We start from the raw sequence: 24822 nt of genomic DNA on the forward strand, positions 1-24822 counted from the left end.
GATTAAGACTGGAATATGTTGATTACACACACTGAAGACTTACATTAGACACCAAGGAAACCAAGCTTGAAAGAATAACTAAGCACTCAGGTGGCATATCTAGAAAAAACAGCATTCCTGCTGTTGGAGAGTTCTGAGTGCATTAGGTGAAAATCAGCTAGGCAGTCATCTAGCTGTACTTAACCGTAATGCAAGTGCAAAAGAATAATCCTGATGCTCCTCCCAGCTCTACACATCTGTAGATGTGTAACTTATTTCATATTACACAAGAGAGTAACACTAAAACAGTTCTTAATAAAATTCTACTGTCCAATAGTCACCCTAAAGAAACTCTAAGTAGATGTAGACTCTCAGTGTAAGTAAAAGACCTTGCCTAAAAACCCATACTGCAAGGTGTGATGACAAAACTAAAGGAAAGCTACTCATAAACCGAAAGACCCAGTCACAGGCTGATAGCTTCTTCTCCCAGTCTGTATTCCTGAGGTGCTCCTCTGAGGAAAGATTAGAGTCAGTCCTGTTTACTGCTATTGTTCTCACAAACGGGGCCCCACAATCTGAGGGAGTCAGAGATGGGAATTTGGTCAGATTGAAAACTGTATTAAAGAAAAACCTTCCTGTTAATCTTCCTAAATGTGAAGATTGGAAAATAAGATGCTTGGAATAACTCAAAGCACAGTGCTCTACAAAGGATTTAAGACAGTTAGCAATTCTACCAAACTTATTTCTGCATTCTGAAAATGTTGTTTAAATGTAAATTAAAGTTAAAACCTATTTCCCCCACAGAAAGATTCTTTTTTCATCCTAAAACTAAAAGCCTAAATTTTCAAAGCAAGGCTAAAACAAACTTAGCAAACATGTTGCATAAGGGGCTGGACTGAAGGATTAAATCCTGTAGAAAATTGTCCAAGGCCAAGAATTCCTATTTTTGAGCAACACTCTCTTTACTCATCAGTAAAAAAATAAGCATTAGACAATAGACCTGAAAGAGCAACAAGTTGCTTTTCACAAAGCACAACATTCAACCGTGAAATCGATTGCCAGAGGCCTTTCTGAACACCAAGCCTACTGATGGCTGTTTAGCACTGTGGTTCTGAAATAAAGCCTGGCTCAGGAAGTTTCTAAATCCTGCATGCTCTAGTATATGATACTACAAAAAAGGGCACTTCATTCATGTTGTTACAGGTTCTGCTACAAACTAAAAGTAATGGCCTTTCCTCCTGAGAATGTACTTCTCATTTTGCAAAGCTACTTAAGATTTTTAAATTTTTTTTAACTGTATTAAGTTATTCCAGTGACCTTGACCATTTTCACCAACTTCCAAAGTCTATGCCCAGTTTTTCTTTTTTTATTTTCTGTCAAATAATCTCCTTGAATTCCAAGCCAAATCATTGAAAAGCCACCACTCAGTCTGTCTGTTGTGCTTTATTTGGCTCTGGAACAGGTCACAAAAACAATTTTATGAATCTTTTTGTCTGTTAGACAGACTATCTGATGCAGTAACTAATTTTGTGCCAAAGCTCTATTTAAAACCATAGTTTGGCCTGATCTTATAAATCACCTAAAGAACTTAAGATCGTGACTTTTCTAAAACTGAGAAGACCAAACTCAGGACATCATTTGCAGACAGTAATATTTTTTAAAGCCCCAAACATCTGAATTTCTTGTCAACTGCTCAGAAACTTAATTTCAAGGAGAAGAAATTTTACAGATAGAAACCAGGTAAATCTGAAGTAGTTTTTAGGAACCTGAGAGTGTGTGCCCAGTGTTTCTTTCAACAGTGCACATCCTTTAGCAGTAAATGTGGTATTTATAACTCATTTCACTATTTTTCAGTAAACTGCAGTCACCTTTGCTTCTAACAAATCTTTCTTACAAATTCGAAATTATTGCTCCAAATAAGGACAAAAAGATGGAAAGATACATTTATACTGAATATCAATTTTTGATGAACTACAGGAGAACAGACAAGAAGGTACTGAGAACAAGCTCCACAGCCCCATCTGTTGGCTAATGAAGCTCCCAAAACCATCTACCAGCCCCTAGCCAATACTGAAGTAGAACCAGTTTATTTTTTGGATAAAATTCCATGTTCTACTATCTATGGCATCTGTGCACCAGTAGCAACTTTCACTATCCAAGCACATAGTAACTGACTTTCTAACACACTTCTGGGATTTTTTACTCAGTTCCCCTAAATTAGGCTGCATACTTTCTGAGTCAAAATCTCATCCCCTACCCACAAGTAAAGATGCTACTTCTAGGATATGATAAGTTGTCATTCAAACCCTAATGGCAGTTAAACTGTGTTACAGTACCACTGAAATTTGGGTATCCTGCACTAAAATTTGATTACCCAAAATAAAATTTCAGGCTAATTACTGTCTTTTAAAAGCTCTTTAGAGGAAAGAGAATTCATAAAGAATCTTAGTAATGCAGGATCATCTGACTCCATTATGTTCTTTTCAGTCCAAAAATACACTTTCCTTTCAAAGGACAAAATTCTATTCCTGCTCAGGCCACAGTCATAACAAGCCATCTGCAGGACCTTTAAAAAGATATTGGCTGCTGGGCAGTTTTGCTCATTCATAGCTTTCCATCCTGTTATTCAAAAGTCCATAGAATAAATGGACTCCCTATCTCTTATCTACGAACCTTCAGGACTCCTATGGTCAATAAAGCAGTTTTTCTGCAAGAAGAGCTACAGAACAAGTCCCCTTTATGCTGGAAACAATGTATGTATGCTAGGCTGGGGGGAATGGCTCTGTAACTGAGATCTTTGGGGCTTGGTAGCAAAGAAGCAAAGGGCAAGAGAGCTACTCTGTTTAAATCAAAACCTGAGATGACCAAAACAGATAAATGAAATGTGTAAGGACAGATGAAAAGGAAAGAGCCATGAGACGTCATGTATCACATCTACCTTTGACAAACTTTATTTAAATAGATTCTACACCCATATCACACAGGACATGCCAGAAAACAATACAAATCTAAGCAGTGGCGCAGCAGACAGGCTCCATAGTTAAACTCAGTGCTCAAAATAACTGAAGATTATTTTAATCCACTCTCTAATATGGTGCTGATATATCCTACAGATGTGAAACTCACTAAAACAGAATGGCATTGCCCTGTTAGCTATCTACTTATGGTGTCTACAGACAGCAATTGATGAAAAAATTATTAAGACTGAAGCGTAGCTAGCAATATGATGGAGTCTTCTCTATGTTGCTTTAGAAATAATGTGCAGCCCTGGGTGAGTTGTGTGTGGAATCAGTATCCCACAAATGATGCTTTAAAAGTACTACAGAGGTGAGAAAGTAGATGCATTTCCAGATTATTTGTTGGAAAAATACAGAACACATAAATGTCTTTTAAGGTATAGCTTAGAATTTTCCCAATTTTTCAGAGAGTTGCTCTTTAAATGTATTTTTGTATAATTCTATTTTTAATACACTTAGAATGGAGAAGTGTTCTCAGATTTTGTATGATACATAAACTCCCTTTTGGTATTCTGAGAACCTTTGTGAGGGCTATTTCTAGCAGTGAGGGGATTCTGCTCCTTTCCTAGAGCAAGCACTTGTATTAGCTATGAAGGAACAGCAGAGGCCCTACAAGGGCAGCAGTGCACCCAGACAAGCAGGAGACAAAAGTTCAGATTATGATGTTTGTTCTTCAATCGACAGGTTGGAAGTGCCTTGTGTGCACTTCATTCAACTCACAGACACTACATGAGATGACTTTAAAGCAATCTATAAGGTATCACACCAAGGTCCTTAACTTACCCCTCCCATTGTAATGCCATCAATAAGTGCCACATATGGCTTCTTGCAGGTGCCTGTAAAAAACATCAAGGAAAACAGTCATCCATCTTTTTCAAGAGTGGACCTGCGACTAGATGCTGCATGAAAGGTTTCCCTACATCTTCCTTCAGCAAGAGCAGCAGGAAGTAAATGGGAATTTAAGCAGTAATCATATTATCATTTTACAATGAAGGTACCTCATGTAATTCTTAAGTAATGATTTACTAGATCGTGAGTGCTGTAAGAGAACATTATACAACTATCAAACATTGGACTGTTTGTTATGTGAGTACCTGACAGTCTAGCCAGTATAAATAGCTTTGCCTGATGTTAGGACACAGCAGATGCCCTTTCACCCCCTCTCACAATCTGGATTAAGAGCATGGGGTGTGTTCCAGCCCTTCAGTGCTTTATTACAAAGCCAGAGGTATGGGCGGGTTCCAGGCACAATGTGACACTAAATTCTGCAATGCAGGCATGTTCTGTCATGGCAGCTCTTGCATACAACCCTGAACGTGGTGCAGGCGGGTTCAGATGACAATGTCCTGAATTACCAACTTCATCTCTTGGAGCCTTTAGAAAACATAAAACTAAACCCCAATGCTTGCAATTACCATTCATGGAAAGACTCAGAACTTCACTGGGAATGAAACAGCTGCCTTGTATTCAGTGTTTTCAGGTCAGCCTTACAGTCCAAAAAGATTGCTCATATGGGTATCCTCTGCAACCATGTTGAGAGTTTTTCTGTAACAACTATATAGAGCCTTGTATAAAAAAACTATTATAAAAGGCAGTTCGATCCTTCAAATTAGTAGTTAGAAAATGTTAAGAGAATTGTATTTTGAATTTTGTTCTTACATGAACATACAAACTAATGCATGGGCTGCTACCCCCTGAACCAAATTTCTATAGCAGCAAGCCTTTCCCATTGCAGTGCTGTGACAGCAGCTCCCCACTGTATTTTTAAGTAGTAAAATATAAGATATAAATAAATATTTTTAGCAGAAATCTCAGTCTTAAAGGAATATGGTCATACTCAAGCTAGCAAAAATCTAGGTTTTGTAATTACATGCATTAGAGATATTGAACACCTAATAATTTTAAAAAATTAAAAAAAGAAAACAGACTTTTAAATTATGTACCCTTGCAACAGAATTGTCATCAAGTTCAAGTGGCAAAGTAATATTATTTTTTCCCAACTATTTGAAACCTTAAGCTATTTTTTTGCTTTGTATTGGTGAAGGAAAGAAGGGTACATGACAAGCATGCTCAGTCCTAAAACTCTGTCAAACAAAGTAAAAACAGCTTTTCAGGAATTACTCTAATAGCTATGCTCTTCTGTCAAGGCAAGCAACACCATCTCTCCTCCTGTAGTGACTAACACAGGACACCATATTTTAAAACTCAAACTGTATTCGATTAAAATATATTTGGAGTAGTTTCTTCTCATCAAAACCTTCTTGGCTTTTACCTAAAGAATTAATATCCTTTTTTAATATGCTTTACTCTAGTAAACTTCACCCAGTGTCTTTGCAATAAACTAAGGCAGCTCACTCCTGAGATATGCAGCCCTAGTCTTTCATGCAGTCTATTTAAATGGAAAGCCTTCATATAATTGAATCTTTTGCTTTCTGACTGAATATTAATGATTTTCCACACATCTATTTTTACTTCAGGTCTCCTTTGATGCAGATCAATGATACTTAGGGCAGAACTGCAGTGTCTGCAGCTAAAACTAATTCTTCCACAGAGGAAATAGAACTAACCAGAACAATGGGATGGGATAAAGTAGCTGTCACAATAACTTAAACAAAAGAAGCACATTCTGCATGCAAGGTATAAAAATGGGGTATGTTATATTACTGGTATTGAACTTGGTAAAAAAAAATTACTACTTCTCTGATGTTACCACAGTCTTTAATAGATTATCAAAGAGATAAATTTGCATTTGAAGCCAGTGTAATGAAAACTGTACTGTTTCAGAAATTGCTATTAACATACCAATGGCATTGTTCAGCCTATATTCTCCTCTGAAGAAATCTTGTAACAGTTTATCTCCAACTTTCCCCGCTTCTGTGATGGCTTAAGAGAAATAAAAATTCTGAAGGTAACTGTAAGCTTAATAGAAAATACATGAAAATAATGTGTTGTAAGTTGGGTCTTTTCCTACAGCAAATAGAGACATACTTAATCCTGCTATATTATATTTGAGAAAATTTGTTCAAATTTAAATATGAACATAAGTCTCAAATTTGATTTAACTGTATTTTGCTGGAGACTTTGTCACACACTTGTGAGAGTATGGTCCATTTTCTAACCCCTCCTAATGTCTAGTACTCATTTGTGATATTTTTCATACCAACATTTAGAACAGTCACTTAAAACTGACTATACTAAGGACTTTAAATACTGAAAATGAAAGTCAGTTAGAGCATAACATAAAAATATATTGTTATACATTGTTATAACAATAACCTGTGCTGCTTGTTTACCTACAGTTTACAACAACTGCTAATTTTAACACTTTGGAGATTTCCTGCAGCTCATAGCTAAAAAATAATCACAGATACATTGATTACCCTTGTCAGATCTGTATCTAGCCATCTAAAACATTAGACACAAATTATCCAATACTATCAGAGCTACCTGTTAGGGCCCTTCAAACTTCCTGGAAAGAAGCTGTCAGTAATGAAAATCTGGGAAGAGAAATGTAGAGACAAGAACCCTCTCCTCCCAGAATGACTGGCTGCTATTATCAGTTATTCCTAAAAATGTAATTTTTACTCTTTTATACACTGTCCTGACAGTTGTCTCCTGACAAGTACCTTAAATAACATCTATGCATCAAGGTGTCATAAGAGTCAGCACAACTGATCTCTTACTCTTGTGTAGCAAGATTTTGTTTACAAAGATTTTATAAACAAAGGAAATCAACACAAAATAGTGACTGGGAAAAACATCAAATGTTTAAGGGAGGATAGTCCTTACCTCGGATGTCACCCCCAGCACAAAAAGCTTTTCCTCCAGTTCCCTTTATAATTATTAGAAAAGTTTCAGGATCTTGCTCCCACGTCTAAAAAGAAATAAATATTTCCACATAAGACTAAAATCTGTGTAAATAATGCTTGTTCTGTTTAGTGTCCATAACTCTTCTCTTTTTCAAAAAGCAAGTCAAACCATACTTTAAAATAGGTTGTCTTAAACTGAAGTTTGAGATCTAAATGTCTTTCTGCCACTTCTGCATCCTATTCAACCATGAGAGGAGAGATCAGCAGAGCTGCCTTTCCTATTTCAGAAAAACGCCTGTGCACAGCTCTCAGCCTCTGAAGAAAGGCAGCACCCCACAAAACAGATATCAAAAACTATGATACCTTTTCAGGCTGTGCATCAAAAATGTCTAATAAACACCAAAAGGCATCAGACAATTACCCAACAAATCCAATGAATTTGACTTTGTGCATATGATAAATAGTATCAATAACTTAAAAGAGACTACTTTCATGCTTAAAATCTCATGGTACTTCACTAGCTTGTAGAAACAGTGCCTCTAAATGCATGAGTTCTCATTTAAGGAATGACACTGACAGCCCCCTGCTTCCTAGTGGCTGGTATCTTATTTTCAGCCATGCAGCCTCCCCACAAAACATGCACTCCATCAAGAGGCAACACCACTGTAAGGGTTGAAATTTGTGCCAACTGACCAGGTGGGTGCTGCCAAAAGGAACACATAAATGCTGAACAGTGCTTGCTCTTAATTCAGGGCTGGTATTAACATGGATGTGCATTTACCTATAGAGATGATAAATTTAACTCTGATAGCTCTTTCTTTGATTTGTCTCCTCTTTCTAACTTGCTTGAACCTGCCTGGTTTTCCCCATGCTATAAATCTGAGCTCACTGTACTCATACAAACTTTCATCCTTTAAATCAGTACACTAAGAAGTGTCTAACTGCATTTTAAAATTGGTTTCAAATAACATGTATAGTGGATGGGTAGAAGTGGAGTTACTAACCTTTATCTGAGGATAAATTTGTTGGATCATAGACAGATTTAGTGCATTGAGAGCCTTGGGTCTATTCAAAGTTATTATTCCTGCAGCTCCTTTCTTTTCCAACAACACTTCTGCTGCTGAATCTGTATGCTTAGACATTTTCTGTGCATGCAAAAACAAATAAATAAAGTAAATGTCATCAGTTAGGTAACTTCAGGAACATATTTACAAAAGTGTTTATGGAAATATATTCTCAAAACACACCATCTAAGATCACAAAACACATATTCTGGAATTGTATTCTAAGTTTTTCCCACTGTACTTGTATTTGCATTTCCTAAACAGTTCTTTGGAAACTACTTTGAGTCCTTCAAAGTAATAAAACTCAGACAAATTTTTGGACCATGCATTGTTTTACAACAATATCTTGAGTTCAGTTAAATAAAATTTACAAAAGAAACACAGAAACACAAACAAAAAAAAAAATCGAACAAAAAATTCCCCACCTAACTAATAAAACACAAATCCACAGTTCCTTAAAACTGACATTCTGAAAATATTTGCAACAATTAGAACAATGACAGTTCCATATATCCTTACTAGTAGTTTGACACTGCAAACCCAAATGTACACCCTGCTTTGCCTTTAAGTAACTTTTAACAGTAGAAAACAAATCCCCTCAACTATTTTCACACTCACAGTGGGATGATATTTAAGGAATTTATGGAAGCTAACACAGAAACTATCTATAAAGAAATATCTATAAAGCAAAGCCAAAACAATCAAGCTTTAATTTAATAGTTAATAGACACCTGTAACAAAGTGCTGTTGACCTGCTGTTGACCTGTACAGTCTAATAGACACCTGTAACAAAGTGCTCAAAGATGTGGGCAATACTATGCCTGAGCAATAAATGACAGTGTTCAGAACCTCTGTGTGCAGACACATTAGAAGTTGCATGTGCTGTGTGCTTCAGGGGAGTTAGAGAGTCCTGAAAGCTTCCAACTCAGTCAAACATGATGCTGTCCTTACCAAATGTTGTAATATTACTTGCAGTCTGTTGAATGACCTCAGCCTGAAAAAGAAGCATTAAAAAAACAGCTAAAACCATAAACCAGCCACAGGATTCCCCGAATATCTGACTGCTGAGTTAAGCAAAGCAGCGGCAGAAAAATTTGGGAACAAAACTGCTTTACATTCTCCTTATAAGAATCAATTAAATTAGGGTAAAATTTTGTTATTGAAACAGTTAAAAAAATTTTGCTTACCAGCAAATAAATAGCAGATACCAGTATCAGCTACTAATGTTTTCAAGTTAGGAGCACCTGAAAATACCAGGACAGAGGGGTTGGGGATATGATTGACACACTGTGTCTTTTAAAGATTTACAGCCTTTTTGCGGGCACGTTTAAATGTTGACATTAAAAAAAAAAAAAAAAAAAAGTCTTGTCAAAACCTTCGTCTATTTCCAAAAGCTTCCATGACACAAACCTGCCCTCGTGTGTACAGGTCTCACGTACATTCACACAGGGCTTGTGTAAGAGCTCGCACAGTGCTCGTGCTTTTGTGGGTGACAGGATGACAGGAGAGACCCAGGCTGTCAAACTTCGTGAACACGCCACTCGTTCTGAGCAGTGAGGCTGTAATTTATTAATGACCACTGAGGAAGGTTGTGCTGGCCACACATCAGAGCTGGAGTGAGAAACTTCACCTTTCAGCTACTCCAGCGCACAAACCCAGCCAACTCCATATTCTATGTTAGTGCCGCGGTGTACACTACGCTCTTTTTTAATCGCATGCTTGTTTTTGAAGGTGAAAGTTAGTGAAGGCCTGGCTGATCTAGGCCCAAGCTATAACTCGCAGCAGCTGCGGGGCTGCGATCCCCGACCGGCTCGGCCGCCGCTCCCCTCGCTCCCCGCCGCCGCCGCTTCAGCCCCTCAGGGCGGCCCCGGTTACCTGGGCAGCGCCTGCAGCGCCCGGCCCGCCATGGCGGCACCGCTCCCTCACCGGCTCCGCGGCGCGGCACGGCGCGGGGCGCATGCGCGGCGCTCTGAGGGGCAGCGGCCGCTCCGCCACCGCCCCCGGGACCGGCTCATGAGGGGCGGCCGCCCGCTGGCCCCCGCGAACCGGCCTTTTGCAGTAACCAAGGCAGGTTCCTTACCCTGGGCAGGGAAAGGGTGCTGCTCCCCGTCCTGGGTAAGGCCGGGTGGTGTGAGGGCATCTGGTGATGCAGCTGCTTTTCCGGTGAAGCGAGTAATGCCGCGTGTAGCAGTAATATCAGCCGCGGTGCTTGCTGCTAAAGGTGGGGAAAGCTCGCATTGCCAAACTGCCTTTAGAGCTGAACTTCGTGCGCCAGAGCTGCATTCAGGCTGTTTATTATTTTCAGCAGTAAGACTGGCTTCTTAATTTCTGACCTCCCGGTTTCTCTTCACCCTTTGCACCTGAAACACCAGACACAGCTGTAGTGCCCTCGCAGCTACTGACACACGGTCAGCGGGTGAGATTAAGGAGCCGCTCTAGTGTAACATCCCACCAAGAACTGCTTACCCCTGAAGGTAAATACATAGAGAACATGGATTTACATTTACATTAGGAACAAGCACGGTTACTGACCCAACAGCAGCTACAGACAACGTTGTGCTGAAATACAGCCTGTGCGTTCAGCATAAATAGACTCAGAAGTTGCAGCTGTGAAAATTGCCTTAAAAATAAAATAAAATATTAAGGCACTTGAGAATTTTTCACGCTAGCAGTTAATAATACAAAATTCACTTTGATATCAGGAACTAAGACCATTCCATGATTGTTGTTTTAGGCTGACACATAGCAACATGAGGCATTGAAAAGATGTGATGAACCATGGAGTAAATGACAATACAGTGCATTAGGGTGAACTGTAGCTTCACCATATCTTGGTGTAACAAGTTCTTAGCATCAGCTGCCTTGACTCACATTTGAATTTAAAAGAAGAAAAAAAATCTTAAAACCTTTTAGCGAATTTATTTTGCTGGAAGGAAAAAAATGTCCTAGCTCTCAAAAGCACTTCTAGAGAAGTCTCCAGAGGGCAACCTTGTTCTTCATTTCTAAAATGATTCAGCCCCTGCTTATATCAGCGTCATCTCTGTTGGCATTTCCGTTGCAGTGACTCTCAGAGTATATTAAATCTAGTAAAAATTTTAATCAAACTAAATAGGCACAAAAAAAAAAAAAAACAAAAAGCCCCAGAATATTTCTGTATTAAGGCAGTCTCAGTTTTCAGTCTTGTACAATGTGAACAAAAAATAACTGGGAACAGGACATGAGGTGCTTTTGCAGGCACTGAGAGACTGTCTACTGCAAACTAATTAATTGCAAGAATTCATTAGGTGATCCTGACTAGTCAAACTTTCACCTAAAGGTCATATGATAATCAATGATGCAGTTTATTGGTGTCATTTCGTATGCAGGCAGCCCTATGTGCTGCATTATACAAGTGCCATGCAATTAAATCTAAACCAGGCTAAATGACACCAAATTATCACAGCTGGCAAACCTGAACCCTGACTTAGAGAATTATTTAAACAATTATTTTTGAGGATAACTCTACAGCTCTCATCTGGGCATTACTAATTAGAGAGTTTGATAAGCAGGTAACATTTTTGTTTCTCGTTTCCTGTGACTAAAAGTCTCTACATTTCACAGACAAATATGAAAAGAACTTTTCTGTGGGATAATCTCTTCATTAGTATTGTTGTGAAAATGAAGAAATGGGTGTGTGGAAGCTAACCTTGGGTAAAAGCAGGTGGAGGCTGTTTGAAAGCCCTGGAAATCTCCTAACAAATTCCACCTGCACATGGGCAAGGCTGTGATCAGGGCATGATTACACGGGATGTCTGTTTCTGGGGGTCCAAAATAGAAGCTGGTGATCTGATTCATCTTTTACTTATGCTGATTTTGATCTGTTCTCATCCTGTCCTCAGTGTAAGTAATGGTGTAAACCCTTTGTAGCCTTCCAGCTGTATGTCTGATTTAGGACACAAGTGGACTTACTCCTTTGTAAACGATGAAGTAGCAACAAGCCTTGCCTTGAGACAACTACTGATTTCTCTCCATGGTGCTGACGTTGAATTTATATTTAATGTGGTCTTGAAAATCTTTCCCTTTTTTTTTTTTTTTAAGTAGTTTTTAAGAAGAAGGGGCGGTAACATAGGAGCTGTCTTCCTTGAGGCTTCATTTTTAAACCTGCTGTTGATGGCTTGAATTTACCTACAGTTTTTTTAGGGGCAGAGGATTCATAAGCGTTAGAAAATTGCTGGTTTTTCACAGCTGACTGCAATCCTGTCCAAAAAGCAACTCAGATATCATCCTATTTTCCAGCAGTCCTCCTGCACACTCCATTTTTTTCAGAGTGGAATATCAAAGTGAAAATGCTTTCTAAAAAGTAAATAAAAGACTTTTCTATGTAGGTGGTGGAAAAAAGAGTGAAAGTAATGGAGTTGCCTGAGAATAAGCAGAATGAGATGACCTTTAACCTGGGAGTCTATGGATTATTTTACTATTGGCAAAGAGGGCTGCACAATACTGAACCAAGCCAGGAACTGAGAATGTTTAAGTGCAATAGCCAGAAGGATAAACAGGTTGTAATTCTGTAATTCCTCCCCCTGGAGAAGTTTCCTGGCAGTGCCTTCAGCAGGTTTGAAAAGAGAAAGTTGCAGACTGTAGGAGGTCTTTGGAGTTGAGCAGATGTTTTCAGGTTTTGTTTCTGGTTTGGGGGGGGGGGGGGTTGGTGTGGTGGGTTTTTTGGTGTTTTTTTTTTTTTTTCCCAGAAAAACATATAACTTTAGACTGTGGGAGCTCTTGCTTTCAAGGAGAATTCCAAGAGCAGCTCAGCTGCATTCTGTGTGCCACCTGGACAACCCTAGTTAACCATTAATTTGTGCTTCACATTTGCCTCTGAGAGCTCCCAGAGTAGCTGACCAAGAATAGATAATAAATGGTACAAGTACTTCATCATGTCCCATGCTGCTGTTTCCAGGTTTGCTGTAAATTCAGTCTTTTCCTCTGCTGGTCTAACAGCTGGCATCTCATTTCTGTATGTGTGGGTAGTAAGTGCATCCTTACAGCCTGGGAAGGTTAAGGGAAAATGAGTCTGTGAAGGTTAAGGGAAAATGAGTCTGTGAAGGTTTGAGGAACAGAATGGGAAAACTTCCAGTTCATGCCTGCTACCTGGTTATTATTGTGCTGACAAACAATCCTCACATTGTTATTTCTCAGTTGACAGCCCTTGACAGGCTGACTCAGTTGACAGCCCTTGAAAACAGGTGACACAGGTTGAAATTTCCTCGTGCCAGCTTGGATACCTAATAATAGTAAAGGCTCAGGTCTGCAGTAGAGTCTTCCAGGGACATCACTGAGAGCAGAAGTAGACTTAAAATAAGCAGAAAACAAATGTGTTTCTTCACTCTCTAACAGCAGGTCAACCCAGAGAAGGATTGAAGCACCTGTGTAATGTGGAGAAACAAATATTTGCTTTTGTCTGTAACCTGAGTCTTCTCATGTGAACAGCCTGCCTTCCCTGGGGCTTTTGGTCAGAGACCTTTCAGATAATGCATTCATACAACATCTGAAATCACAGATTTGGGACGAGGGCATACAGCTAATGGCATGCAGTAGTGAATTTCTCCTGTAACAAGAAAGTGTGTGAGAGAGGGGAAAAAAATCAACTTTTATTTTTCCCTTTTTTTTTTTCTTCGCTCGTTAATTTGCATCTTATCAGTGGGGAACTAGAAAGTGTTTGGAAAAGACTGAAAGCAAATCCATAATGAAACTGTGTGAGCGAAGTAGTTTTCATTTTCTTTTGGCCTCAGAGAGCACCGGGGAAAGTGTGGGAGTGGCTGTGTGCTGCTGCAGATGCTGCCGTGTTGATGAGACGACGAGAGAGGATCCAAGTGAGGCCCATCCAGCAGTGAGTTCCTCTCCGCCCACCACCCCGGCTCAGCATAGCACTCGTGCTGCAGCCACCCTGCCAGAACCCCCTGGGTGAGACGGGACCCTGGGCAAACACCCTCCTACATCTTTCTTCCCTGCTGCCACAAGCAATCTGTCACTCCTCTCCCCGAACCACCCTCCACCTACGTACAAAGCCATAACTGTAAGGAACGCCCTCTTCCCTCCTCCTTTTCCTCCCCACGAGCCTGTTCTCCGTGGGTGAAAAATGCTGTCTTCCCAGAGATCTGGTCACCCCCGACTTTGGCTTTGAGACCCAAGCTGTTTGATACCTTTTAGGACTGCAGCTCGGAAAGCTCTGCTTGCAGATCTATTGTGTTAGTTTTTCAATTGCATATAATTGCACATGTGCAGGTGGGAAGGGGCTATTTGCTTCCCACTCTCTTCGATACGCCTCCCTTCCTAAGAGGACCGCTTCCTTCCCTTTCTGCTCTCAGCCTCCCACGCATTTAGCAATGAGAAATGCTGCAGAAAACTGACCAGCTACCAACCCGCCCACCTGAGGAGGAGGAGCACCAGCAGCAGCAGCACATTTCTCTCGCTCTCAGCTTTTTAAACACAGTTAAAAAGAGCTGTAGCGTGGGTGGAAATAGCTGTAGGGAGTGTGTGTAGGAATGGGGTAGAGGAAAGTGCATTTTTTCTTGGTAGGACAGTTAACTTATAGTGGACCAAAAAAATACCCCAAAGATATCTCACTGCTGAGAGCCTCTTTGGCTGTATGATTAGTTCTTGAGTCTCCCAGGCCTGGAAAGGATGAAGCAGGGAATGAAGCAAGTGATGGCAGGGAAGCTTGCCTTCCAGACTTCAGGAGCCTGTTAGGAAATGATATCTGTATTGCATCTCGTTGTGTCATCACGTCTGCTGTTCTGCTCTCAATGTGTGTGCTCGATTCTGTGAGAGTCAGAGCTGCCTGTATGTAGGAAGAGAAAAAGGCATGTGGTTTTCACACCATGTGGGTCGATATTTCAAAATACTGTCCCTGTTGGACCTCTTGAAATAGCACTGTCCCAGAATATCAGTTAATTCAAGATTTACTCGGTGTGCTTCTATAGGAAATTAAAATCAAGCTTATTTGTGTTAACTGGTTGTTATTTGAGGTGCTTTGCTTGTATTACATGAAAATAACAGTGGAACTAGTAAGGAACTATACACTGGTATAGAGTGCAAAGTGGTAGTGCTGTTTCTTAAGGAATCTCTTTGATAGACTCCAAGAACCAAGGGTCCTCAACAGCTGTGAGTTTCTGGCTTAGTTTGACTTAGCTATCTGAAATACAGATTTTACAATATATAATCCTCCTCAGCATTGTCCTCACATGAGTAAGCTGCACCCATTCTTCTCAAGCTAAAACTCTACCCATGCATTAGTTTTGACTAGATTTCTCACCAGCATCAGAACTTCCATATATGTTACTGATGCAGAATCTTATATCAGGATGTGGTCTTTAATGATTCACAATAACAGTAACAGCCAAATAATGACTTCAACTCTGAAAGTACTGGGGATACCTCAAAAAAAAAATATATTGTGCAGGACATGTAATTTTCTCCTAGTGAGTAGAAGCCTCAAGCTTGGGAACTGGGCTCACTGACTTCACTGCCTTCCTCCACAGCCTATCTCCTGTAGCTCTGAAAATTTTACCTTAGCATTGGAAGGCAAATGTAGGCATAACTTTTAGGCTGAGAAACAAAGCAAGTTATGAATAAGCCTAATTAACACATTTCTATGTGTCACAACAGATCAGCTGATGGACTTGTGCTAGCAAGAGGTAGAGCCCTATCAATGGAGATGTAACCTTAATGGAACTAATTACCCTGGTGTTTTAAAAGTCATATTTATGACTGGTGAATAATATTTTAAATATATCCTTCTAACCTTCCACTGAATCTTATGTAGCTCATAATTATAATCTACAGGAATTACATAACCAGCCTGAGGAGGAACAATATTCCAAATATTAAGTTCATGTCACTTGACTCATTTACTTTACAACATTGCAGCAATTCCTTTGTCAGTAGCATTCTGAAGCACTGTTGGCTTGCTTGTAATTCTACCTCATAGTTAGCATTGGTTCAGTTAACTTTGGAGGTAGTACTTTTCATACCTTTATATCTTTATATCTTTCATACCTTTATATCAATGAATGTACATCAGATTTTAAATGCGGATTATAAATGCAGATAATATGCTTGTCTTGCCAACTACCATTAGCCTGAAATTTTTCTTGTATGATCTATCTGTTGTGGTCAAATTATATTATTCTAGAAGCAGTGTAAAAAAAAAAAATTCACCCAAACATTTAGAATCATTAAAAATCTATTTTAGGAGCTCAGTCCTGTACGTAAGATTCCTCTTGGCCTCCCTGTTTTGTCTGTTGTTCAGCTAGAATGTCACATGCTTTGGACTTGAACCATCTGCTTCCTTCTCAGGGAATGAGAAGTGAATGACTAGTTACCTATTTTGTCTCCATCAGAATCACAGTGAATTAAGCACAAAAGCATTTGGTGCAAATTAGTAGCTTTCTGGCAGACCAGAGAATTGAGCAACCCAGATGTTTATTTCAAGAATTTGTTACTCTAAATTAAAGTGAGGCTCTTCAGCAGTGCAGTTTGGCTGACAGTATGACAGTCAGTATCTTATTAAATGGATGTGGTGTATTCAAACCTTTCTAGTCTGGCACCTCACACAAGTATTATTTTCACTTGAAAATATCTACATTTTGTTTTAAAAGTCAATATTAACAATATTTTTCAAAATTTCTTTCTGTTTTATTTCATCCTGTAGTACAGTGAAAACTGTGAAATAGTGACTTGAACATGGCCTAGGGAAAGAGATCTCAATTAATGCCACAAATGATGCAAAGGACAGCAAAGCAGAGTGGAAAAACTTAATAATGAGGGAAAAAATAAGTTAGTAGAATAAACAGAGGCCTTTAAGCTATTAAATAAGTATCTATCACTCACTGCTGCAGATATATTCTGTTCAAAGTATAAATTATTAGTGTCCAATATGGGGTAATCATGAGTTTCAATGCAATTCAATTTATCAGCTCTGTGTATAATGATTAACCTGGCAGAAGGATGTGTAGCAAGTCAGAAGGAGAACTGTTTGTCTTTGTTTTAGGGTTTTTTTGGGGGGGGGGTTCTTTCAAGAAAGAAATAGGGTCACCCTGGATCATAAACAAACTTGCAATGGCAGTGACAGGGACAGAGTACTTGGTTTCTTGAGCACTTATTGAGTGGATATACTTCCCTAGGGATGTAGTGCTCAGTGAAGAAAAGCAGTGGCAGCTGTGGCAGGGCACAGCATAGATTTAAATTGTTCCAAAGGAAATACATGATTTCTAGTCTCATCTCCTCTCTGTAATCTCAGTCTTGCATCTGCTCCATGGATTTCATGGTGCCACTGGTTCTCCTGTCCAGACCCAGACAGTCCATCACACTCTGTGTCTCTGCAATAGCAGGCTGGAGCAGAGGCTCATGCTGCTAACAGCTCTGCATGGCAATAGAGATCATTATTTCAGAAACAACATGGAACTCAAGGTGATTGAGTCATACTTTGACACACCTCTGTCTGCCAAGAAAAATGCAGGCACTCCCTCATAGAGCTGTTGCTAAGAGAACTTCTTCAGGCTCTAGGAGTGAGAAGGTGCTTTATTGTACAGTTAACTGCAGGAGTTAACAGCAGGGTTTCAGTCTGGGACCAGCATGTAATTAAAGGCTGTGCTTCTGCCTAGGAGAAGTTGCACCGTGTAGAATTACTCTGAGACACTATTCTGTAAATGTAAGACCTTTGAAAAGTGATTTTATTTGTAGCCTAAAACATAAAGAAGAGGACGTTCTGGCCAGCACTAAGACAAAACATATTTTATTCTTTTATGCTAAATTTAAATAATTTCATAAGAAAGCGGAGATTTGATGTAAAAAAGAAAAAAAAAAAAGAGAGAGAGAGAAAAATCCTTTTTTCCCTGTGACTGAGCAGGAGAATCATGAAGAACATTTGAACTGTGCATTTCCTTTCCTGTGTCACCACTAGCATCCCTTAGCTTTTGTGAGCCTTTTGGAATATTCACCATTGACCAGTTACCTTCCTAGCTGAATTTTGCAGGTACTCTGTCACCTCAATTACAACAGCAATGTACAATTTTCAGCATATTTTAAATAGTCTGAAGAAGCAGGCAATGAGAAATGACTTTGTTGCTTTTTCACTCTTCTATTTTAGTTCTCGCTTCTGTGAAGTAAAGGAAGTCATCTGTTTCATTGTAATATAAACATTAACCTTTTAGTTGACACAGTAGGACACCATACACGGGTGATAACAAATGGCATCTTGTCATTGCTCCTATTAGTGAGCTAAAACATAAATATAGTTTATCTGTAGGTTTGCAGTGCATGTATCAGTAAAAAGCGACATAGCACAATGACCCAGGATTATGAGATCCAGAGGAAGAAGGTTCAGATGCTTTGAATTTCTGTGTTGCTTTACAAATCAACACATGGAATATATTTTCCAGTTATATCTTAAAGAAAACTGTTCTGTGAACTATTATAAACTGATATTTAAAAGGCTCTATATTACATGGGATGTATGCTTTTTCTTTCCAAGCAAATAATTTGACCATGGCTTCACATGAGCCTGTAACTCTGCCACCTGCCACTCATTACCTTCTACGGAAGGTTTTTTTAGCACAGGACAAACAAATCCTCCATGGACTAAAATGTGCTCACTCAGTCACACTTCTTTCCACAGGAGTCTCTCAATTTATCTTTTCTTCTGAGGAAATTTCCCACCTAAGGATTTCCCACCTTCTTTACTTTTTAAGTAAAGAAAAACAGCTTAGCATTTATATTTACAGAAGTAAAAAGCCCCACACTCCATCATGTTCTCCAGTATGTCATTTCAGGTGGTTGTAGGGTATTTGTAATCATCTGTCTGTTTCCCAGGGACTCATTTTCTTTTGTTAGTTATTCACAGTAATCAGTCATAGTGCTTGTAGGTACCATAATTACTCACCACAGAATGACTGCAACAACGGGTTGTGACTTTGTCACTGCAGAGTGACAACCAGAGCAGTTCTCTCCGGAATATGTGTCATCATTCTGGGAGGTGAAGGAAAACATTCTCCCTTCAAGACGTGACTTCAGCACCCAGAAACTTGACTGCAGTGACCCCCACTGTGTAACCTTCACTCTTCCAAGAGGAGGAACTCTTTGCAGATCTGTTAGACTCTTTCACACCTATCTAATAAGTAGAATGTGAGTACTGTATACTTAGCTCAGAAAAAACTGTAGTTCAGATGTGTTTCTAAAGAGCTTTAGCTCATGAAATAGCTACATTGAAACTGTAGTTTTGTTCCATTTCTGTCTCCCTTTCCCAAATAGACCTGGGTTAATTAGTAACCAACCTTCCAATATCCATTTCCTCCTCTTGCACCTTTTCCGTATGAATTGTGTATATATTTGTTCAGCCACTGTTGTTGCGGGACCATCCCCACCCTGCTCAAGTCCAAAGGTTTACCAGTTTTGTTTAGCTCATAAACTTAAAGATGAGTAAGATAAGACAGGTTTTGTAAACTAATTACTGCATTCTATTTTAGTGATACTGTGTTTGCTTAAAATTTGGTGCTGTTGGACCAAAATATAAAATACATTGCAGTTTGAAGTATTTGAAATTCTTTTCCAGTAGTGTGTTTGGAATGCTAGTTTATGCTTAAGTTACTAATTTAGGAAGTGAAACATACAAGGTAGACAGACAATCTATGTGTCATGTACATTTGTGTCTATCCACATTTTCATTTTTGCCAATGAAAATTATAAATAACACAGCTTACTGAAGAATTTTCAAGATTAGAAGTCTTACTTGTGAGAGTGCTGTCTGAAGGGTTTTTAGGCATCAGGAGGGCTGATTCACAATTGTACTCCATAGTGTTTAGTTTAATTGTTTAACTTTTTTATTCCACTTCAACCTGAACAACAAAACTCCCCTACAGTTCAGAGCTGATGGCATTTGCACTCTCTGTAGTTATGTTATTCAGCACACATACTACAAAGAAAGAAACTGAGACCTTAGTCTTTCCTTAACATTCCCTGCTGTTCCTGCTATCAGTAGCCAAGGCTGTGGAAGACACGAGGAATATCTGACTACTGCTTTTACTTAGATACAGCTGATGACAAGGAGGGGCCAGCTGCTGATAGCTTGCTCTGGCTTCTCCTTCTGTCACTCAGATAGGAAATGCTGCTACTTTACATAAATAAGAATGGCTCTGCCATTCTGGAATAGGAAAAATTCTTCCCCAACCCAGTACATCTGTAAACCATTTTTAAGGCAAAGTATGAGGATTAGTGATATTTACTACATGGTGGCCCAGGGAACTGCAGGGCTCCTGAAACCACCTGTGGCCCAAAGGAGAGCTGCAAAACCTTGAAACATTTCATTATAAGAATGTAAGGTATTTTGAAAAACTGAAGGGGAAATAAATTGTGATACAAAATTTTAGAGAACTATTAATTTATTGTTATTCTAGTACCTTTTAGTTGTTCCCCAGAAAATTACAGGTCTTGGAAACAAAAAAATCCAGTAACCTGGGGATTTCTCTTCTGTGCATGTTCCTTTGCTAGCACTTGACAAACCTTTAGCATCCTTTAGTATCTTGGCAAGTTTTGGACAGGTCTCCTCATAGTTTCATTTGATGTTTCATTTTCCATGTATGAGAAGAAAGAGTAAATGAATTTGCCTTCTCCAATTCAGGACTTACATCTGCTATATCTCTGCTAATTATCCTCTTTATCTGACTGGTGAATATGAGACTACTGAGATGTTCCAGGCAGAGAAGTCAGGCCAAACTTCTGAGCATCCTTCCTGGAACCTTTCTAACACTACCATATTCTTTTTGAAAGGAGGATAACATCCTGATTTTTTTCCCTGTAAATCTTACAAAATCCATGTCTGAATTTCTCTATGTGTGAAAAAAATAAAGCCATATATTATGCTAAAATAGAATTATCCCTTACTTTGCAATTGGATTTGCACATATAATTATTTTTTTTTCCTCCCTCATAGGTGCTTTGATAGTTTTGAACCTTCTGGTAACAAAGAGTTAACAGCATGCTATAGCAATACAAGAAGTCCTCAGGGAGTTAGGTTGTACATCTGAAAAGCAGATAAAATCATCTAACTGTGCAGGCAACAGGCCTTTACTCAACTATTTATAGAGCTATTTATAGGGGAAGAGAAGGTAAAGAAGAAAAGGAATTAGTAAATTACTTTAAAAAGCACAGGTACTTAGAATTCATAGTTGATGTCCTGATTTAGGAAGTCAGGAGATATGACAGAAAAAGGGTAAGGAATGTTAATAATGTTGCATAGTCAAAGACTATTTTTTTCTACTTTTGTCACCTTCCTGTGTTTTGGATTTTTTTTCTTTTCCCACCCAGCCATTTCAAAGGTATATCCTTGCAATGACGCATCAGTTTTCTGTCTGCTTGAGGTTTAGAAATAGCTGAGCTGTTATAAATAGATTGTAATCTGCAAGAGACTAAGAGAATGGAAATACTGTAAAAGCTTCACTGAAAAATTTAGAAGTGGATTGAGATTCCAGCTGTCTCCTAGAGTAGAAGTGCTCCGTTTGAAATGCTTTATTAGCCACTGCAGAGGAACCCGTGCTCTTTGTGCAGCAGGGGGGAACAGCCAGGTGGAATCAGGTGGCACTTTTGGTCACGGTGCCAAGCAGAGGACGACGTCCAGCCTGGTCCCTGCGAGCTCTCAGCTCAATGACGTGAGAAGGAGGCACTTTGTTGTTCCTCACCAGAGGCAGTTACTCTTTTATACACTGTAGAGACACTAAATCAGAATGCTTAACTTTTACACCACAGTTTTTCTGGCAGTACTCGTGCACTCCAAATTGATAACATTCATCAAGTTTGCTCACTTTTCCCACTTTGCCTCCAAAACACCTTTAGTGAGGTGCCATAGCATATGGTTGAAAGCTTGACCTTGTCTTGTAAGGCAGTGAAAAAATCAGAACTGGGAAGCAGTTCAATATCCTTTTGTTTCTGTTTGAGAAATTCCTTTGTAAGGTCATTTAGAACCTGCCAACACTTCCAAACAGACTTCAGAAAAATGAGTAGCTGTCCTGCACTGAAACCTGATACCTGGGAGTGGTGTTATTCCCCCAGCCATATACAAATAGCTGAGGTCCATTTTCTTATACTTGACTATATAATTCTGTAGAAAAACTGAGAAAGATGCTTTGGTATCTGTGGGTAAAATAAGACATTAAATGGAAGGAATAAACTTTCTTAAAAATATGTTTCAGCCTTAAAGAGGAGCTGCTTCCTGAAACCAGGCTATATCATGGCAACTAGTTTAAATAAGCTATCCATTCTCAATCCTTGCCAAACACAAACCACTAAGGTAGGACCTGGTATTTGCCTGAAGTCTGTCCCTAGCTGTTGTAGTAGAACTTTAGGCCAGTACACACTGCAGAATCAGGTCCTTCAAACCTAAATTAGCATTCTGTTGAAAATTAAACATATGTTGTTTTTTTTTACTGTCAATAATTTTGTTTCCAGGTTAGGAAAAGAAACATTGCTGTGGAATAATACAGTGAATTTATTAATGAGCTCGGTAAGTATGTAACTATTAATATCTTCTGAGATTTTGTTTGTCTTATTTTTATCTTCAGTTCCAGACTCTGAAATAAACAGGTGTTCTGAAGCTTTCCACTGAGAATACTACAATATGCTGTCTTAAATACATTGTGATAACTGGGATATTGTAGGAAACAAGTAAATAGCTGTGTACAGTATTTATGAAAAACAATTTGTACCTTTACATGAAGTACTTTATCTCACTTATAGCCCTAAAAAGAAAACATCTAAAATATTTCTTGGATGTTATTAAAGATTTTTCTTTCCAACCAGAAAAGATAATACAAAAATTGAAAAAAATATGTAACTTTGTCCTCTAATATTATCAGAGAGCATTAAATCTGCTATTATTATTCCATGGCATGACTGGCAATATAGTTTACCTGTCCTAAGCACATTTTCAATAGCTGAAAAATCCGTCAATCTGTCAAAAAAGTTTCTATTTATTTCACAGTCACTTTTGATCAGAGATACTGCTTTGAGTCCCAGTGTAACTGAAGTCTGTAGCAATCCTCTTCCTGAGACTTAAGTACTCAGGTCCTATGTTCTTTACAGTGAGGACATCATCTCGAGAGTTTGAGAAGGGCATCAGTAAATTGCTCATTGTTTTCACACTTTGAGGTGAGGGACCCATTTGAAATTCATCTAGAAACTAAATTCAACTACTAGTACTGCTTGGATGTTCTCCTGTTAACCGAGAAATTAAGAGATCAACCCATCAGTTATGTTGGAGGTCCTGAGAGGAAATATAGAATAAAAAGATCAGTATGCTTTCTGGGAAAAGAGGCTAGATGGCTTGGCTAACTCTGACTCCCTTCTGTATGAAAAGTGACATTTACTGCTTTTATTTATACTGAGGCAAATTCAGCTCTAGAGAGATTCAGATGTGAGGCCTCTGAAATCAGCAGCTACCCTTGGTCTGAATTTGGTGCAATGTGTTCCCCAGTACAAAAGATTATTTCACTGCTTGTGTCACTTAAATTTACAGGTACTAAACAAAAATACCTTAGTCTTGGTCCAGGTTTACAAAGCTACATTGTAGAATATAGGAATTTAAGCAGAGAGATAAGACTACATGACTATACTTGCATCTGATTAAAACAAACAAAAACCAGTTCAAATGAAAAGTGCTCTGAGTTATCACCATTTTTTTTAAAGCTATATAAATTGTGAGAGCTAGTCTGTTTATTAAAAGAGAAGAATATGTAGTGCTGTATAAAATCAAAAGTAATTTTCTTGAATAGTCTTTCCATATGTAGAATGTGGAACCTCAATTTAAATTGCTTTTGGTCAGGGAATATTTTGCCATGCAATGGTATGGTATTTCCTTTAAAAGCTATTGTCAGAATTTTTTTTTTTTTTTTTTTTAAGCTGAGAACTCAAATTCTCATTGACCTCAAGTCATTGACTAGTAATTAGGCAAGCAGGGATATCTGACCCTATATGCATTTATTTTGTGGATGTAAAGGACAGTAACAGTAAAGAATTTCTTGCTGGAATGCTGATGTTTGCTCAACCCCTTGCTCTCAGCAGGGACAGAAGGAAGGAAGTTCCTAGGGATCAGAGAAGTGGTCAGTTTGCTGTCCCTTGCTCACATATCTGCAGTCATCAAACACATGAGGCTCAGGAGGTGCTTGGTACGCTCAGAACGCAGCATAAAAACCATACATTTGTTTTACTAAAGTCATGTAGAAGTAAGGACTCATTGTGCAAGGACATAGTGGGCAGAAGAGGTAGGAGGATGTGTCACATTTTTAACTGCTTTGCCTGCCCTACTCATTTTGCATTTTAATTTTAACATTTCTGTTGTTTATTTAGAATAAGATGTACAAGCATGTGGGAGCTATCCATTTAAGTTTTAAAAGTTTGATTTTTTTTTCTGGGGACCCCCCCCCATTGGGGACCCCAGAGGGTCTTAGTAGATCCATCTCTGAGCTCTGGCCAGTTAAGCTTCCTTCTCTCTGTGAAGACAATCCAATGCAGAATTCATTGCAGGTTCAGTGGATACATTGTATAAATTGTCTCTAGCTCCTGCCTGGACTACAGGGTCAGCAGGGCTTCACACACTTCCCAGTCTGGAGGGTCATGACAGGATCAAGGACATCATATTTTTGCACCTATTCATCATGCCATCAATGTTGTCAGCAGCCCAACTTAAACATTTATTCTGTGGACAGCAAAACCAATGAAGCTGTATTTCCTACAGGTTTGTGTATTTGTATTTTTACAAATGCAAATTCCTTGCATTCCCTTGTGTCACCACTTTAAATGTCTCACCTGTTCCCTCTCCTTTTTCTCCAGTTCCCTCCTCTATTCCCTTACCTGCCTCCAAGTTCTTCACTGCTGCTCAGGCACAGTGTCATCCACTGGACAAATGGGCACTGGACACTGTGGAGTTCCTGC

The 24822-nt window shown here is 39.0% G+C and overlaps 2 protein-coding genes across 30 annotated transcripts in view; one reads left to right on the plus strand and one right to left on the minus strand.

The window, feature by feature from the left end:
- Positions 1-10024, minus strand: part of HIBCH (3-hydroxyisobutyryl-CoA hydrolase) — a 37608-nt gene extending 27584 nt beyond the window's left edge. For 3 of the 6 annotated variants that reach the window (XM_053948284.1, XM_053948287.1, XM_053948288.1), the window contains exons 1-6: positions 9745-9808; positions 8821-8863; positions 7810-7950; positions 6786-6870; positions 5799-5879; positions 3780-3832 (exon numbers count right to left, since the gene is read on the minus strand). In XM_053948284.1, the coding sequence (XP_053804259.1) occupies positions 3780-3832; positions 5799-5879; positions 6786-6870; positions 7810-7950; positions 8821-8863; positions 9745-9776 (435 nt within the window). In that variant the 5' untranslated portion in view covers positions 9777-9808. Of the gene's footprint in view, positions 1-3779; positions 3833-5798; positions 5880-6785; positions 6871-7809; positions 7951-8820; positions 8864-9056; positions 9114-9744; positions 9809-9932 lie in introns of those variants that run through there. The other 3 variants (XM_053948285.1, XM_053948289.1, XM_053948286.1) reach the window with 3 other exon arrangements.
- Positions 9895-24822, plus strand: part of MFSD6 (major facilitator superfamily domain containing 6) — a 51409-nt gene continuing 36481 nt past the window's right edge. For 10 of the 24 annotated variants that reach the window (XR_008431924.1, XM_053948276.1, XM_053948256.1 and 7 more), the window contains exons 1-4: positions 9895-9984; positions 10242-10343; positions 13635-13732; positions 22342-22396. The gene's annotated coding sequence lies outside the window, so the exon portion shown is untranslated. Of the gene's footprint in view, positions 9985-10006; positions 10091-10241; positions 10344-13634; positions 13807-22341; positions 22397-23949; positions 24057-24127; positions 24153-24822 lie in introns of those variants that run through there. The other 14 variants (XM_053948262.1, XM_053948261.1, XM_053948263.1 and 11 more) reach the window with 8 other exon arrangements.

Source organism: Vidua chalybeata, chromosome 7 (genome assembly GCF_026979565.1).
Source record: "Vidua chalybeata isolate OUT-0048 chromosome 7, bVidCha1 merged haplotype, whole genome shotgun sequence".
NCBI classification, from domain to species: Eukaryota; Metazoa; Chordata; class Aves; order Passeriformes; family Viduidae; genus Vidua; species Vidua chalybeata.